The 19,626-nt window shown below is 42.9% G+C and overlaps 1 protein-coding gene across 1 annotated transcript in view; it reads right to left on the reverse strand.

Annotated features, from left to right (window-relative positions):
* The window catches only part of LOC114592141 (uncharacterized), a 49,770-nt gene extending 31,874 nt beyond the window's left edge, over nt 1-17,896 (reverse strand). The window contains 1 exon segment of the mRNA XM_077923034.1: nt 17,710-17,896. Coding sequence (XP_077779160.1) covers nt 17,710-17,809 — 100 coding nt within the window. The 5' untranslated portion in view covers nt 17,810-17,896.
* Nucleotides 17,897-19,626: the final 1,730 nt, after the last annotated feature.

Below are 19,626 nucleotides of genomic sequence, written 5' to 3' on the forward strand. Positions count from 1 at the left end.
TCTGCTTGTGAAAATTATCAGAGATCGCAAAGAAAGGAATATACGATAACAACAAGAAGAGAAAGAAAGTAATAAAGGACTATCTGGATTGAACTGGATAGAACTGTCTAATTAAAGCAGTAATATAAGTGATGTTTGGACTCGTTCGTAGTTTTGGACTCATGCGGAACTTGATGGATGGGCACCCCCAACAAAATTTAAAATTTGGCTGTATAATTTGAAACTAATGTGATTTGGATAATGTAATGTGATTGGCCTGATAATAATTTATTTTTTTTTAAAGAAGTTGCCTGCCTGGTTTAGCTCAAGGAATGGATGATTTTGAAGAATACTAAATTATTGGATATTGAGGGCTAGGATAATATAGTGGGGTGGCACGGCTACCCGGGTTATAATAAAGCAAAAATCCACAAGGGATTCCTAAATCACATTATTGGGAAAGCCTTATATGAAGTTTGGGAAAGGAACAAAAAAATATTAGAACCAAAAACCCGATGGTGGTTGTCACCAATGGAGGCAGAGGCAGTAAAAAGAAAAAATATGGATTCAAATTGGTTGATGTATAAAGATCTTTTAGAGGAAGTAAATAATAGATTACAAATGAAAAAAATATGAAAAAATAAGGCATACAGAAATAGGCTGGTTTCAATACCATCAATTAAATGCACTTTTTGAGGAAGACAAGAATGTAAATGGATTTGATACAAAATTATCCGAAATAGACAAAAAATTGATTATAAATGATGATAAAAATTATCCAAATGTATAAACTATTATTAAACTGGCACTTAAGAGACAAAGAGTTTAAAGATGTCATGGTCGAATGGGCACAAGATATCGGTCATTCAATTGATTTAGAAAACGGGAAACTTATGGAAAAGAGACATAAGATTTACAGCATGTTATACAATAAAATAATTATTTTTTAAAAATGATGTACAGATGGTATCTTAAACCCTCGAAATTGGCTAAAATGTACCAAAACACCAGTGGAAAGTGTTGGAGGTGCAAACTTAAAGAAGAGAATTTCTTCCATATGTGGTGGATGAGCCCTAAAATTAAATAATTTTGAGATACCATTAATGAAGAATTAAATAAAATGTTAAGACATACTTTCCCCCCAAAACCAGAAATGTTTTTTGGGGCCTATTAACAACAGACATCCCAAAAGAAGCCAAAAGAATATTATTGTATGCAGTAATGGTGGCCAGGATAGTAATGGCTAAAAATTGGAGAAGTAACATAACACCAACAAAAGAACCTTAAAGACCAACTCAGTTAGTTCTTGGTATGAGCTTTCGTGTGCAAGCACACTTCTTCAGATACCAAGTTGGTCTTTAAGCGTATCTGAAGAAGTGTGCTTGCACACGAAAGCTCATACCAAGAACTAACTTAGTTGGTCTTTAAGGTGCTACTGGAAGGAATTTTTTTGTTTTGACTATGGCAGACCAACACGGCTACCTATCTGTAACCAACAAAAGAAGAAAGAGTTCTTAAATTGTCAGGATATCTTGAATTAGCCAGACTTACAGGTTTAATAAGAAGTTATTCTAATGAGAAAATAAGGAGAGAGTGGGAAGTCTTTATAAATTATACAAAGAGAACCGATTTCCAGATTCATACTTGGCTTAGTTTAGAATAAAAATCTCACAGGTAATTAGAATAATTCTCCAAAAAATTAATCATTACAGTCAACTAGTGACATGAAGAATAAAGAGCCACATGGAGTTAGTTAGAAGTCATTCCCCCCTTTCTTCTTCTTCTTTTTTGGTGTTTTTCTCCCGTTCTTTTTCCTTTTTTGGAGAGAATATAATGTTTTGTATTTTTGATTCCATATTATGTTTAGATCCTTGTAATTTAGTTTTTGCATTTTCTTCTGTTTTCTATTGTTTGTTCATTTTATTCAATGCTTGTTTGTGTGATGTCGAAGTATAAATTAAGAAAAAAAGAGGGTCATCAAATAGTATGGCCCCCCATTTTAGTTTGAGGACTATCCCTGCCTCCGGGTCTGGTGTCATTTGGGTGGATACTGGAATCAGCAAGGGAGACCCACATGACCCGAAGGTGCTGCTATGCAATGCCAGGTCAATGATTCATAAGACCACTGCCATCCATGACTTGATCGTGGATGGAGAACTTGACCTGGCATGTGTAACAGAGACTTGGTGGGATGAAGCAGGTGGACCTGTCCTTGCCACTGCTTGTCCACCAGGTTTCTCTTACGCACAGCAACCCAAGTCATGTGGGCAAGGGGGTGGGTGGTTTGCAGTGATTTGTAGGAAGTCAGTAATTTGCACCAGGCGTCCTATTGGGAAGACCCAGTTCTCTGAGTGCATATTCTTGAAGTTGGACAATAGGGGCAGTACAGGATTCCTTTTGGTGTACTGATCTCCCCGCTGCACCAAGGATTCCCTGCCCGAACTGCTTCAGGTTGTGGCAGATGTTCTCCTGGAAACATCTAGTTTGGTTATGCTGGGGGATTTTAACATTCACGCCGACACAACCTTACAAGGGGCTGATTGGGACTTTGTGGAAAGCATGGCCTCCATGGGCTGCCCCTGAATAAGTTTGGCCCAACTCAGTGTCGCGGACATGCCTTAGACTTGGTGTTCACCTCTATGGATGTTGGTGATCTGACACTAAGTAAAAGCGAAACTAAAGAAGTGCCATGGTCAGATCACTTCCTGGTGCAACTGGACTTCTCCACAACCCTTCCCCTTTGCAGGAACGTGGGACCGATTTGGATAGTCCCCCCGCCACATAATGGATCCAAATGGTTTCCAGAGAGTGGTAGAGGATGTTTTATCCCATGTTGATGGCCTTTCAGCTGATTCCCTGGTGGCCCGTTGGAATGTGGAGTTAACCAGGGCTATTGACTGTCTGGCTCTGAAGAGCCCACTCCGATTGCATGAAGCCTGGACGGCCCCATGGTTTTCCATGGATCTGAGGGCAACGAGACGGCTAGAGCGCCAGTGGCAGAAACCTCATTCTGAATCTGACCGGACACAGGTTAGAGCTCAACGTTAAGCCTACCAAATGGCGATAGCGAAGGTGAAGAAAACCTTCACCCCCTCTACTGCATCTGCAGAAAACAGCAGCAGGGGACTCTTTCAGGTGGTTTGCAATTTAATGGAACCATCTGATCCAATGGGGCCTGGTACGGGCACATGATCTCCTGCAATGATTTTGCCATGTTTTTTGCAAATAAAGTCGCTCAGATTCGGAGAGGTAGACTCCCCCGTGGGAGCAGGGCAGAGGCTGGTGAGTCCTGTCTAGTCAAGTTGCGTGGGATCAATTCCAATCTGTTACCTCTGAGGATGTGGACAGGGTGTTTGGATGAGTGAAACCAACCACCTGTTTCCTTGATCCTTGCCCATCCTGACTCATAAAATCTAGCCGGGAAGGGCTGGGCGATGGGCTCCGTGGGGTGGTGAATGCTTCTCTCTGTGAGGGAGCCTTCCCAGACACACTCAAAGAGGCAGTTACAGTGGTACCTCTGGTTAAGAACATAATTCGTTCTGGAGGTCTGTTCTTAACCTGAAGCACCACTTTAGCTAATCGGGCCTCCTGCTGCCACCGTATGATTTCTGTTCTCATCCTGAAGCAAAGTTCTTAACCCGAGGTACTATTTCTGAGTTAGCGGAGTCTGTAACCTGAAGCATATGTAACCCGAGGCACCACTGTATTAAAGTGCTTCTTAAAAAAAAAATCTTTAGACCCAGCCAATATGACCAACTATCGCCCAGTCTCAAATCTTCCATTCTTTGGCAAGGTGATTGACTGGGTGGTTGCTGAACAACTCCAGGGACGCCTGGAAGATGTGGACCATTTGGATCCCTTCCAGTTGAGATTCAGGCCTCACCATGGGACTGAAACTGACCTGGATACGATGATTTCCAGCGGGCTAGGGACAAAAGTGAGAGCTGTTTCCTAGTTCTGCTGGATCATTCAGAGGCTTTTGACACCATCGGCCATAACAACCTTTTGGACCGTCTAGAGGGGCTGGGAGCTGGAGGAACTGTTATACAGTGGTTCCACTCCTTCCTCCTGGGCCGTGTTCAGAAAGTGGTGGTGGGGGATGAGTGTTCAGACCCCTGAGCTCTCACTTGGGGAGTGCCTCAGGGTTCCGTCCTCTCCCCATGCTTTTCAACATCTACATGAAGCCGCGGGGAGAGATCAGGGGGTTTGCGCTGGGTGTTCATCAGTATGCGGATACCCAGCTCTACCTCTCTTTCAAATCAGAACCAGTGAAGATGGTGAAGGTCCTGTGTGAGTTCCTGGAGGTGGTTGGAGGATGGATGGCGGCTAACATATTAAAGTTGAATCCCGACAAGGCAGATGTCCTATTTTTGTGAGACAGGAGGCAGGCAGGTGTGGAGGACTCCCTGGTCCTGAATGGGGTAACTGTGCTCCTAAAGGACCAGGTGCGCAGAGTGGGAGTCATTTGGGACTTGCAGCTGTCAATGGAAGCGCAGGTCAATTCTGTTTACCAGCTCCATCTGGTACGCAAGCTGAGACCCTATCTGTCCACAGACTGTCTTGCCAGAGTAGTGCATGCTCCAGTTATCTTCCGCTTGGACTACTGCAATGTGCTCTACGTGGGGCTACCTTTGAAGGTGATCCGGAAACTGCAATTAATCCAGAATGCGGCAGCTAGACTGGTGACTGGGAGTGGCCACCGGGACCACATAACACTGGTATTGAAAGACCAACATAGGCTCCCATTGCATTTCTGACACAAATCAAAGCGTTGGTGCTGACCTTTAAAGCGCTAAACGGCCTCGATCCAGTATACCTGAAGTAGAGTCTCCACCCCCATCATTCTGCCGGGACATGGAGGTCCAGCACCAAGAGCCTTCTGGTGGTTCCCTCACTGTGAGAAGCCAAGTTACAGGGAACCAAGCAGAGGGCCTTCTCAGTAGTGGTGCCCTCCCTGTGGAATACCTTCCCACCAGATGTCAAAGTGTGGGAACCAATTGACGGAAGCCAGCCGTCATTTTGGGGTGCAAGGTAAAGAAAAACACACACAAAGGCAGCAATATTTCCATGGACGGAGGGTAAAAAGGCTCCTCTCTCTCCTCCAATTTTATTCTCTTTGTTCTCCCCAGCTGCATGGCTGCATTCCAATGTCTCACGTTACCTCATCCGGTCAAGCTTTAACCCACCCACAAACCATATAGGGTTACACTGCCCAGAGGGGGGAACATAACTCCTTATAGGGTCAATACATTCTAATACATTGTAAGCTCAGAGTGCTGGTCACCGAGGTCAGCAAGGCACCAGGTGGCACTACAAGCCTTTTCCATGACTTCCTGGCTCCCACATGCCCTCTTTCTTTCTTTATTTAATCAGAGTCATATATGTCAGTACCAATACGGTTATATCGAGCGCGATAGGCGACTCTTGTGAGACCGGAAGCGGGCCGCGGACTGGAGAACCATGCAGTACATACAGAAATTAAAGAAGGAATACATTGTATACAGCAACACAAAATAATGCAAATAACTACTATAATGATCACTAAAATCAATAAATGTCGAAGCCAACTTCCATCCGGAAGCCAAGAATATAACCATGCCCATGGATCAACGGAAGGAGGGGGGGCAAACGGATTGTGGGCTACCATGGTTTCCATATGGTCAATCGTCGCAGATATGCTGACATTATTATCAGGAATAAACATGCAACAGTGAGAATGAACAAGTGCACAAACTCCTTTTGAAGCTAAAATCACATCCAAAGTATAACGATTCTGTAAAACCACTTCTCACATTGCAGACACCTCCTGGTTGAGTTCCTTCAAAGCTTTTATGGTATCATTGAATAATCCTTCAGTCCAATTTGCTAGCCGATGGAGGTCCCTATAGTTCACTGCTGCACCCACTGAGGGCAGCAAGGCCCGAGAGACCTGGGTACTGATATATTGATTTATGGGTGAATTAACCTCCTGACAATTTCGTAGTCTAAGAGAAGATGGTAACTTATCAACCTTATACAACAACGGAACCACGAGACCCAATGTACATGTGCCTGTGAGGTTTCGAGGAATAGCTTTGTATGCTTTTTCGCCACAAAGTAACCATAACTCTCTTTGGAGTAAATAGCTGATATTACTACTCTGTTGGGACCAATTAAAGGCTGCAGTAAATAAGGAACAGATACGATATTGCTCATCTGTGGCATTTGCTAAGCCAGGGATAGAAGAATTCAGACTCCAATTTGCATGGTAGGTTTCTTTCCTAGTTTTTAGCCATGCACTGGTATCGCTTCTATAGCATTGAGATTGGTCACTATATGTTCCTGTAAGAGAACAAGAGCTATTAAACATGAATTTCAATGTATATTGACAGTTTGGATATATGCCCCATGATTCTTTCCCCTCTTTAATTTGAAAACAAATGGGGTCAGGCTCATGGAGGGTCAATTGTACTGGAGGCCAAAAAGTTTGCTTAGGGGATATAATATTAGTAAATTGAAAAGATCCATTGACAGGCACGCCATGAAGCATTATGCCTGAATGACTGGCAAAGGGCAGCATGTGCATACATAACCAACATTTAGAAGCATGCAATAAACTGGTAAACTTAATCATATCTTGTACAAAAATATTATTCCTCCATATCTTATGATAATTTTCACCCCTAAAAGTCTTATTCAACAACACTGTTCTTCTAGTTCGAGAGTGGCTGAGCCGTGGATACTGCCAGCCAGAGTAGGATTCAGGCGACAGCTGCTTGCCAGCCGATAAGGTGAAATATGAAGAAGAAGAAGAGTTTGGATTTGATATCCCGCCTTTCACTCCCCTTCAGGAGTCTCAAAGCGGCTAACAATCTCCTTTCCCTTCCTCCCCCACAACAAACACTCTGTGAGGTGAGTGGGGCTGAGAGACTTCAGAGAAGTGTGACTGGCCCAAGGTCACCCAGCAGCTGCATGTGGAGGAGCGGAGACGCGAACCCGGTTACCCAGATTACGTGACTACCGCTCTTAACCACTACACCACACTGGCTCAATGGTGGTTTCAACTGGACTGGGTCGTCTGCTTCTCTTCCTTGTATAATGGTGCAGCAAGAGATGGCAAGGCAAATGGTTAGGAAGGCACTTCCACAGTTGAAGGGACTCGCCATGGCCGCACGCATCGAGCTGGAACCCACAAAGGCTTGTCCTCGACGTCCACTGCCGCGTACCCTTGTCCCCACGTGATCAGTGGGACAGGTCCATGCCACGCGGGATCAGGCAAGCGTCGGTACACCACCAAGGGGCGGGGGAGTGCCTCCTCCTTCCTAAAATGCAATTCTGCGGGAGTATGGGTCCTATTATGTGGATATAAAAGATGGTTAAGCACAAAAAGAACTTGGTGAACAGCCGAAGGGATATCTGCTGTTGGTATGCTTCGGCCGCCAAGCTGTTTAAGCAATAGTGTTTTGAACGTCAGGTGTGCTCTTTCCACTTAGAATAAATTTGACTCCAATTTGGTGTCTGCAATAGCCAAAATATCGCGCCCCCATAAGGAGACTGGAATGTCCATTATTAATGGATAGAGGGTGATCTGAACCCCGCTATCGCTTTGGATGAGTATTGGGTGGAGACTGCGCCGTGCCTGTGATTCATCTCCCACACCAATAACTTGTGAGGCTGGACAGGTGGGCCAACTGGATGGCCAAGCAGATTTTGCCACAACTGTTACATCCGCCCCTGTGTCCAGAACTCCCACAATGCATCGACCTCCCACTGTCAGAGACACAGAAGGGCGTGAGGCTGTAATGTTCATGGCTGCTGCAATTAGGGGCAGTTGTTCGGATGGGGGGAAAATAATAATCTTCGCCACTGAAGTATTTGATTGTATTCTGCATGGACGATCCGCATATAGCGTGATCTCAGGGAAATTCACATATGGTCCGTGTATTAGCATCGGTACCGCATGAATTCCTGTTGCTTGTGCAGATAATAAAGGCAATACCAGACAAGTGGCATGATTGTCTAACCCTGCTTCAGTGAGAACATGAGTCTTTAAAGGGCAGAAAGGCAAATGGAATTCCACGTCCTGAGTCAGGCGAAGTTGTGGTGCCGTTTCCCTGGACTCCGGGGGGGGGGTCCCCTATTGATTTGTCTGGGCCCGGGGTGGGCCCTGCTGCCAGTTTCCCTGCTGTTGTCCTTGCTGAGTTCGGGCAGTGTGCTGACCCTGCTGTTGGTTTTGAGGAAGCGATCTGCATTGATTGGCCCAATGAAAGCCTTTTTTGCAGATTGGACATTTGGTAGAAGGACGCTTAGGCTGTTGCGTGGATCTACATTGCGCCTTAAAGTGTCCTGGTTTGCCACACTGGAAACAAGTTTTATCGATGGCTACAGGCTGGTTTTTATTTAGCGCTGCTGCCAGCAAATGGGCCTTGTGAGTGGCTGTACCAACAGACTGACAAATGCGAAGCATGGCTGCTGTGTCTGTGGCAGGATTGTGTATTATCGGTCTTAACGCAACCTTACAATCCTCATTGGCATTTTCAAAGGCCAATTGTTTGATAATAATTTGTTTGGCTTCAGGATTTTCAATTTGGCGGCTCACTGCTGTAATCAGCCTGTCCATGAAGGAAGAATATGATTCTCTAGGTTCTTGTCTGATTGAACCCCACCTCGACTGGATACTGGTGGGTTCCGGGATTTTTCTCATTGCTTGTTGAGCAGCAAGAGCAGTATCCCTCAATAAGATCTGCAGCAGTGTGGCTTGTACTGAAGCCTGAGCAAAGGGCCCACGCCCCATCATAGCATCCATCACATCTGCGAGGGTAAGATTAGGATTATTCCCTCTTGCTTGTTGCAGTAAAGCAGGAGCATAACCACGACAGGCGATTTCCCATTCATGAGCAAATAATACACCAGCTGATGGGGGTAAAACTGTACGTGCCAAAAGCTTGATGTCATCTGGCACCAACAGCTGGGCTAATGTGGCTTCCAAAAGAGCCTGTGTGAATGGGGCTTGAAGTCCATTTGTCCTGACTGACAATTGGAGCTCTTTCAAGATTTTAAAGTCAAAAGGTTGGTGCTGGGCTTGAGTTCCTGCTGGAGCACCAGCAGGGGACACAATAACAGGGAATGCCATGGTATCCTGAGATAAGGAACAGGCAAGGGCTGCACGTTGAAAAGGGGTAGCTGGTTCTGCTGCTGAAAGAGCAGGGTCATTTCCAGCCAGACCACGGTATTTTTGCAAGATTGGGTCCTCTGGTGAGGAACTGTAGTCTGGAGGTTTGGGGTCTGGAGCTGCTGGCAGGGCAAGGATTGGGACAGACGGCAGGACAGCAGACTGAATTAAAGAAGCTGGAGGTTGTGTTGGCAATGCAGCCAGGGAGATTTTTTTGGTGATAAAGAACCCATAGCATATCGAACCTTGCACCAAGCATTCAAAATTCGAACACCTATGGAGGGATGCCCATGAAAATGTGTCCCTATTTTGTCCCAAAGTTTCAGTTCCCATGTTCCGTCCAAAGGGAACCAGGAGCAATGTTCATGAATGCACAGAATAAGCTGTATCAAATCACCCTCTGGAACTTCCAATTTGTTGGAGGAGAGGAGAAATTTTAAGCCTTTTAAAAAGTTCTGTTGGGGAGTAGTCAAAGAGCTGCCTATTCTAAAATAAGATAAAAAGAAGAATCGAACTCACCGGGATCTTTTTTAAAGATGTAAAGCACTTTGCAATCCTTGCCGGATGTAGTGAGCCGATGATAACCACTGCTTGGATCGAAAATCCTCTCACAGTTTCTTTTAAAATCCTCTTAGTCTGCCTCAGACTGTTTGCTTCAAGTTGCTTCTTCTTCTTTTTTCTCTTTTAAAAACCTCAGCCGTATCCTTTTATTCTTCCTCAGAGAGGGCACCACTTGTGGGAACCAATTGATGGAAGCCAGCCGTCATTTTGGGGTGCAAGGTGAAGAAAAACACACACAAAGGCAGCAATATTTCCATGGACGGAGGGTAAAAAGGCTCCTCTCTCCTCCGATTTTATTCTCTTTGTTCTCCCCAGCCGCATGGCTGCATTCCAATGTCTCACGTTACCTCATCCGGTCAAGCTTTAACCCACCCACAAACCATATAGGGTTACACTGCCCAGAGGGGGGAACATAACTCCTTATAGGGTCAATACATTCTAATACATTGTAAACTCAGAGTGCTGGTCACCGAGGTCAGCAAGGCACCAGGTGGCACTACAAGCCTTTTCCATGACTTCCTGGCTCCCACATGAAAGGAAAAAACAGCCACTAGACTATAAAAGAGATCTGAAGGCTGCCCTGTTTAGGGAAGCTTTTAATATCTGGAGGACTATTGTATTTCAATATTTTGTTGGAAGCCACCCAGAGTGGCTGGGGAAATCCAGCCAGATGGGCGTGGTACAAATAAAAATTATTATTATTATTGAAAAGGAATCCAAAGCCTCCGGAGCGCAGCAGGATCACCCGCTGGGGTTCCTTTTTGACAGCTAAGAATATTAATATTTTTAAAGACAATTACGAGAATGTGTGGAAAGAAATAAAAAGAGCTTTAGAGATATAGGGAAGAATGAATTTATCATTTTGGGGAAGAATAGCAGTAATAAAAATGAATGTATTGCCAAAAATGTTATTTTTATTCCAATCAGTCCAGGCAATAGGCAACGCAGGATGCTTTGAAAAATGGCAAGAAGATATATCTAGGTTTTTCTGCAAAGGGAAGAAACCAAGGATTAAAAATAAATTATTAACAGATGTAAGAGAGGGAGGAGATTTCGCCCTGCCGGGTTTGAAACTTCATTATGAAGCATCCTGTATCTGCTAGAACCTGGAATGGATTACATTGGAAAACACAGAAACTGTACTTTAGATCTGAAAGTACATGAATTATGGATAGCATGCATATTTATGGTAGGAAAAGGATAAGGTGCATAGAGCTTTTCAGAATCATATAGGAAGAAAATCAATTTTTAGGGTATGGGAGAAGTTAAAAAATTTGCTTGAGTAAAAAACACCCTGGTGGCTTTCCCCCTTGGAAGCAATATCTCTGAAAAAAATTGAATATGAGAAGTAATTGGCCAACTTATAGAGAGCTGTTAACTGAAGCTGAAAACCAACTGAAATTAAAAGATTTTGAAGAGATAAGGGAAGCTGTAACTGACTGGTTACAGTACCATCAACTAAACATTATCTTTAAGATAGACAAAAACTGTATGGCCTTTTAGTGTATTTCCTGGAATATTAATGGTTTGAACAGTAAACTGAAAAGGAACAAAGTAGAATGTACCTTAAAGAAAGGAAAATGGGATATAATATGTCTACAAGAGACCCATGTATCTAAAGATCATATTCGGGTACTAAAAAACAAGAACTTGGGTCTGGAGTTTATAGCCGCAGCGGCGGAAAAGAAAAGAGGGGTGGTAATTTATGTAAAACCAGCGTTAAGTCCACAACTAATATTTCAAGATGAGGAAGGTAGAATAGTAGGTGTAGAAATACAAATAAATCAAGAAAAGATAATAGTGGTAGGAGTGTATGCTCCAAATAATAATAAATCCAAATTTTACAGAAAATTGGAAGAGAAGCTTTGGGAATATGAGAATGGAAAGATAATTATGATGGGAGATATGAATGGAGTTATATCTATTGAAATGGATAGAACCGGGGGGGGGGGGGAATCAAACTCAGGCAGACTACCATTATCGCTCTTCCAGTTGACTGATAATCTTAATTTATTTGATACCTGGAGATTGAAGCACCCCACTGAAAAGGATATTACCTATTTTTCCGAAAATAAAAAAAATCGGGAGGGAGAATAGACACAATTTGGGGCTTGAAAAAATTGACATTGAGCTTGGTAAAAGCAAAGATTCTGAATAAATCTCTCTCAGACCATAATCCTGTTACTATACACATAAGATTTAAAAAACATACGAGAGGGAGGTGGAGGATGAATGATGAGGTTTGGAGAGATGAGCAGAAGGTGATTAAAATGAGGGAATTGTTGAAGGAATTTTTCAAAATTAATGAGAGACATGGGACAGACAGGAAAATCATCTGGGATACCAGTAAAGCCTATATGAGAGGAATTGGAATACAACAAATGGCAAGAATAAGGAAGGATAAAGCAAATGATACTATGGAAATAAATAAACAGATAAGGGAGAAGGAAAAAGAACTGTTGAAAAATCCAAAACAAGAGAGCATAATCCAGAATATTAAAATTTTACAATCCCAATTAAACAATTTAATAAACAAAGAGGTAGAAAATAAGATTAAATGGACAAAACAAAGGTATTTTGAATCGGCAAATAAACCCGGTAAAATGTTGTCCTGGCTAACAAAGGAGAAACAAGTGGATAGGGTTATAAATAAGATTATTGAACAAGGAAAAGAAATTACAGACCTGGACCAAATAAAAATGATGCTTAGGAATTTTTATAAAAAATTATACGAGTTGGAAGACAAAGATGAGAATAAAATTAAAGAGTATGTAAGAGAAAACAAAATCCCTGAAATAGATGGCAAGAAATTAAGTAATTTAAATTCGTGCATAAGCTCAGAAGAAATAAGAGAGGTGATAAGGAAAATGGAAACTGGGAAATCACCAGGCCCAGACGGAATACCAATTACATATTATAAGAAACTAGAAGATGTAATAATCCCTAGACTTAAAAAGATCATGAATGAGATAATGGAAGAAGGGAAAATTCCTGACTCTTGGCGCGAAGTGTGGATAACCTTATTACCAAAACAAGGAATGGACCCAAATATTATAAAGAACTACAGGCCAATTTCCCTACTGAATATTGATTACAAAATTTTTGCAGGTGTGTTAGCAAATAGATTGAAATAATGTTTGAACAGAGTAATAGGCAGGGACCAGAATGGCTTCTTACCGGGGAGACAGATAAAAAATAATACAAGAATAGTGATTGATCTTCTAGAATATATTGATATGAAACCTAGCAAGAAGGTGGCAATGTTATTGGTAGATGCGGAGAAAGCCTTCGAGAGTGTGGCCTGGAATTTTCTGGTCCGCACTGTGGAAAGTTTGAAACTTGGGAACAAAATTTTGAATGGTATTAAAGCGATATATGAAAACTAGAAAGCTAAATTAATAATTAACTTTCCAAATTGAAAGAGGCACCAGACAAGGATGCCCTCTATCCCCACTTTTGTTTATTATGATGCTGGAAACACTCCTAATAGCGATAAGAAAGGACCCAAAAATCAAGGGGATTAGTCTAGGTAATAGACAATATAAAGTTAAAGCATTTGTGGACGATGTAATGTAAACAGATAACCCAGAAGAAAGTATACCAGAAGCACTAAAGAAATTGTCTGAATATGGAAGAGTATCAGGCTTTAAGTTAAAGAAAAATCTAAATTATTAACGAAAAATATGGGGGTAAACGAACAGGAAGAATTGGAAAGAGTAACAGGCCTTTAAATTACCACGAAAGTTAAGTATTTAGGGATCTGGATCACAAATAAAAAATACCAATTTGTACAAGGATAACTATGTGAAGAAGTGGAAGGAAATAAAAGGACATCTAAATAAATGGAATAAATTGAACTTGCCCTTATGGGGAAGGATATCCTTGATAAAAATGTCAATTCTACCAAAAATGCTCTTCCTTTTCCAGACGATCCCAATAATTATCGGGACAAAATGTTTTAAAGGCTGGCAAAGGGATCTTTCTAATTTTATCTGGCAAGGTAAGAAGCCAAGAGTAAGGTTCAAAGTACTGATGGAGCCTAGAGAAAGGGGCGGGTTCGCAGTCCCAAACCTCAAGCTGTATTTTGAGGCTGCATGCATGACATGGCTGAAAGATTGGATGTTACTGACAGATACTGAAATCTTAGACCTGGAGGGCTGGGACAAAGTTTTCGGGTGGCATGGCTACCTGGGTCACGATAAAATAAAAGCACATAGAGGATTCACTAATCATTTGGTGAGAAAGGCCCTATTCAAAGTCTGGGAAAGAAATAAAACAATAGTAACAGCCAAAACTCCCTGGTGGCTATCACCTATAGAGTCATCAGCCTTGCATAGAAGCAACATGAAAGATAGCTGGCTAACATATAGGGAACTCATAGAAGAGATAAAAGATTGCCCAACAGTAAAGAAATTTTAAGAATTAAAAGAGAGGGGGTGAATTGGTTAGAATATTTCCAATTAAAAACAATATTTGAGAAGGATAGTAAGCTTAATGGGTTTGATAAAAAAATCTTGTTATGGGAAAAAGAAATTTTATATAACAACCAACAGACTCTTTCAAAAATATATAAACTGTTACAAAATGGGAAAGTAGAAAAGGAGAAAAAAGGAGACGCTATTAAAAAATGGGAACAAGATCAGGGCCACCCAATTGAATATAATGAATGGGAAAGACTATGGACAAAAAATATAAATTTTACAGCATGTTACCGTATTTTTCGCACCATAGGATGCAGTTTTTCCGTCTTAAAAACTAAGGAAAAAAGTCTGTGCGTCCTATGGAGCGAATGCAGGGGGGGAGGCAAGCAGGAAAAGCTCCCAAGAGCCACACACAAGCTTCGCGCGGCTCTTGCGGGCTTTTCCCCAGGAGGGAGAAGGGACTGACGCGGCCAGTCAATCCCTTCTCCCTCCTCTAGAAAAGCCTTGCGCAATCTCTCCAGCCGAGGGAGGCTGTGCAAGGCTAAAGGGGAAGCCCGCGCAGCGAGCGCGATCCATCCCGCTCGCTGCCCGGGCTTCCTCTTTAGGCGTGCGCGCCTCTCCAGCCGAGGGAGGCTGTGCAAGGCTAAAGGGGAAGCCCGCGCAGCGAGCGCGATCCATCCCGCTCGCTGCCCGGGCTTCCTCTTTAGGCGTGCGCGCCTCTCCAGCCGAGGGAGGCTGTGCAAGGCTAAAGGGGAAGCCCGCGCAGCGAGCGCGATCCATCCCGCTCGCTGCCCGGGCTTCCTCTTTAGGCGTGCGCGCCTCTCCAGCCGAGGGAGGCTGTGCAAGGCTAAAGCGCTGCCCGGGCTTCCTCTTTTGCCTAGCACGACTCTCCAGCCACGGGAGGCTGCACAAGGCTAAAGAAGCCAACTTTTTAAAAATCTCTCTATCTCTACCTCTTTTTCTTTTTTCATCCTTTCTCCACCCCCTTATTTTCCTCTGAATCAGTGTTTTTATCTAGATTAACGTTTTAGTTTGGAGGGGGGAATATTATAAAAAAGGAAACTTTGCACCTTTTATTTTAGTATACAATAAAAACAGATTAAACAAAACACAAGAGAAGGAACTAGCATAGAAGAAGAAGAGAAAAGGGAAAGAGGGAGGATACAAAGCCATTTACCAGAGGTAGATCTTAACCCTTGCCTCACCTGGGAGCTTCTCTGGGCAGGAATTCCCTTGGCTTAAGTGGGGTGAGGGAAGAGTGGCAGGTAGGGGGGTACCTACCTAGACAGTGAAGCCACATGTCTCTCCAATGAAAATTGGGAGTGGGCATTGTGTGAAGTGGCTGTGGATCTCCTGCCGCAGAAGTGTAGGACTGTATAGAGTTGGGAGGGCCACCCGAGGGTCATCTAGCCCAGCCCCCTCACAATGTAGGAATCACAGCTAAAGAACGCCAGGCAGATGGTCCCCCAACCGCTGCTTAAAAGCCTCCAGTGGTGGAGACCCCCAACAACTTGCGAGGTCACAGAATTGCAGGGTTGGAAGGGAACCCCAGGAGTCATCTAGTCCAGCCCCGGTGGACAGCGGGCACGATCCATCCCATTGTGCAAGGCTAAAGATGCTGCTCAAGGCTAAAGAGGAAGCGTGCAGCCTGTCCCTTGCTCTTTGGGGCTGGGGGGGGGGGAATAATATTTTTTCCCGTGATTTCCCCCTCTAAAAACTAGGTGCGTCCTGTGGTCCGGTGCGTCCAATAGAGCGAAAAATACGGTACTTAATAAGAGAGAACTATATGAAAATGTACCACAGGTGGTACCTGGCACCAGAAAGGCTTGCAAAAATGAATAAAACATACAATAATAAGTGCTGGAGATGCAAGATACAAAAAGAAACCTTCTACCATATGTGGTGGACATGCCCCGAAATTGGGAAATTTCGGAGCATGATCCACGAAGAAATAAAGAAAATATTAAGAATATCATATAGTAAAAGGCCAGAGGCATTCCTTTTAGGAATTTTAAATGACAATACCCCAAAAGACAAAACTAATGATTTCTTATTATTTTTTCTTATTATTATTTTCTTATTATTATTATTATACGCAACATCTGCAGCAAGAATCCTGGTGGCTAAGTACTGGAAAGGGAATCAGTTACCCACTAGGGGAGAGTGGCTATGTAAGCTCTCAGAATACTTAGAATTAGCCAAATTGACAGATATAATAAGACAGAAACCCAAAAGTGAAGTAAAAAAAGAATGGGAGTGCCTAAATGAATACCTCAAAAGTCAAGGTTCAAGGGCAGAAATCTGGCTGAGTCTGGAATAACCTTGTGAAGTGAAAGGATATGAAAGAAGGATTTATATCTAGATGTTAGGATAGAGTGGATAAAGAAAACAGGAAAACAGGAAGACACAATGAGAGATAAAGGAGGTGCTGTGGGATTGGTGGAAGTCAATGTCTTGTTGTTTTAGTGTTTATAATATTAACTTGTAAGAAATGGATTTGTTGTTTTGTTTTGCTTTTTTGTTTTTTTAGTTTTCAAATGTTGATTTCTGTGTGTTGTGTATTTTTAGTTTTGATAGCTTTTGTGTTGTTGTTGTGTGGAAAATACTAATAAAATTCATTTAATTTTTTTTTTAAAAAAGATAGAGAAAAAGAAAGGTTTTAGTTATGAGACATCACAATTTCAAAAAGAACTCTTAGGAAGTAACATAAAAAATCTGTCTGAAACGTATAACTTGACCCTAGAATGGTATACAAAGGATGAACAGGCCAAATTAGTTATGACGAAATGGGAAAGGGACTTAGGACATTAACTATGCTTCTGTTGATTCATCGTTTGCAAACCCAGAAGTAGGTGTTCCTGTTTTTGAACTTTGCCTTGGAAACCGAACATGCTCCTGAGCTGCCATTTTTACTGTTGCGCAGCAAATTTAGGTCCCCTCCATTATAATTACGGCTTTTTTTCATCCCATTTGTTCCCTTGCACAGCTAATTTAAGGTTCCCCCCATGAATATTAAAGCTGTTTCTGGTTGGAGTGTTCTGAGGTGACATTTGGTGCTTTAGTGTTTTACTATTTTTTCCATTTTTGTTTGTGTGGCTTTTTCATTTTTGACTGTGACTTGTTTTTTGTTTTAATTTTAATTTTTATCATCTACAATACTGTCTTATATTATGGTACAGAACATTGATTATTGCTTTCATTTTATGGACCAATGGTCTTGTTAGATAGTAAAATTCATGTTAAATTGCTGTTGTTTTTAAAAGTCTGGAACGGATTAATCCATTTTGCATTACTTTCTATGGGAAAGCGCGCCTTGGTTTTGGAACACTTTGGTTTTGGAAGACTGCCGGAACCGATTATGTTTGATAACCAAGGTACCACTGTAACTCCTGAGATTTAAAATCCTGGAGGAAGAAAATCTGCCCCCACTACTTTATGAAAGGGATTCAAGAAACAAAGAGCTGCTTTGGAGAAGGCCTCACCCCTTCCTTCTTCCTGTCAGGAACTTCCTTCCATTTGTCTCCTCTCCATCTTTTCCTCTTTCTCCCGCCACCTTCCATCTATCCCTGTCCCCATCTCCTCTCCCCTGGAACTCACCAGATTTCTCCAAGGGTCCTGGGAGGGAATGCTCAGAGGTTGTGGGGAGGGATGCGGGAGACAGCCTGACCAGGTCAACCGTCCATCTTCCTCCTTCCATCCTGGCCAGGGTTGCAGGTTCAGTCTCAGCTAGGTTTGCAGGTTCACCTTCCTGAAGAGCGCAGAAGCCAGAGCAAGTTGCAGCTTCCTGGGAGGGAGGGAAGAAGAAGAAGCCAAGTGAGTCATTCTGCTGCCCCTGGAGAAGCCCCAATTGGGCACCCCCTTCCCAAGAGCCTCCACCCATTTTTGATCACCTTTGGCAATTCCTTTCATCACCTCCCTTCCTTTTTTATTTATTTTATTTTGTTCATTCAATCTTTATAGGTTTAAAATCAACACACACACACACAAAACAAAAGCTTTTAAAAAGGAAAAGAAACAAAACAAAAAAGCACAATACATTTCTTACAAAAAGAAATAGAACCATACATCACGAATGCACAAAATTATTCCAGCCATCTACTTCCGACTTCCTTGATATAGGTTATTTATTTTCTTAATTAGGTAAAGGTACCCCTGACCGTTAGGTCCAGTCACAGATGACTCTGGGGTTGCGGCGCTCATATCGCTTTACTTGCTGAGGGAGCCGGCATTTATCCGCACTCAGCTTCCGGGTCATGTGGCCAGCATGACTAAGCCGCTTCTGGCGAACTAAAACAGCGAATGGAAACGCCGTTTACCTTCCCGCTGGAGCGGTACCTATTTATCTACTTGCACTTTGACATTTTTTCAAACTGCTAGGTTGGCGGACTTCCGGGTTAGCGCCATCGGCGAATGGCAGAGTTCCTCCGATCAGAGGAACGGGCTCTGTGGAAACTGGGTCTTCCCGTCGCGGCGAAGGTGGGGACCCGTTAGAAATCCCAGGTGGAGGAGCCTGGGAATGTGGGGTTCGGCAGAGCACCAAGAGCGCCTCCCCTACTCGCAGGGAAACCCCTTTTTGGGGCTCCGGAGCGAAGTGGGGTGAGCAGCGCGGTGCAGCGAACCGACTGCTACTTTCATGGAGGGAAGCCGCATAGCCATCGCCGGAGAGCGCTGACTTTTTCCTGTTGTCATTCGGACTCTAAACAAGTACCCGTGAGTAAAAACGGAAAATTGGATCAAGAAATTCTTGAATTAGGCACTGAAGTGGGAAGGTTTAAACAGGAAGTCCGCCTTCCACTTTTTGTAAATAGACTGAAGCAAAAACCTTACAATCTAAGAGCCTGGAAAAGTTGTTTTAAAGATTGAATTTTCCTGCATCTACAACCAATAAAACCCCCTTGGAAAGCAGGAGGAAAGGGGGGGGGGATTTGACTGTTTAAGCCTGCAGGAGAGAGAGTAAAGGAGTATAAGTTTCCATCGTCTCAAACCTGGGAACGGAGTGTCAGGACAGAAACTGTTGGAGACGTCCATTTATTGAAAGTGGAGCACTTTGGCAGATAGTCAAAAAAAGAGAAACTAATTAACTTCAATGCTGATTTCTGCATTTTAAAGAAACAAGTATTTGAAAATTGAAAGTAATTTTCTTTTGTTGGATACGTTTTAAAGATGGATACAAATAGAAATTGTGTCCCCTAGAGGGAGCTTGTCAGTTTGTTGCTGCAGTTTACTTGGAGACGTTACAGCTGTGAGATTGAGATCGTGGGACCAGTCGTTTCACCTTGAATAGAAATGTGTTGGAAGTTTTGGTGTCTGCCCTTGACAAGACAAATGCTTTGCTGGAGCAGTTGCATGAGAGGATGAATTTGATGAATGAGAAGTTGGACTTGATGACTGCCGTAGCCAGTGAATATGAATTAACAGGAAACAAGGATAAAGAAATTATACAGTGACTAATTCAGGAAACTGGTTTGATTGGGCAAGTGCAAGGGCAGAGGAAGATGGAAGAGGTTGTGATCG

Source organism: Podarcis muralis, chromosome 2 (genome assembly GCF_964188315.1).
Source record: "Podarcis muralis chromosome 2, rPodMur119.hap1.1, whole genome shotgun sequence".
Lineage (NCBI taxonomy): Eukaryota > Metazoa > Chordata > Lepidosauria > Squamata > Lacertidae > Podarcis > Podarcis muralis.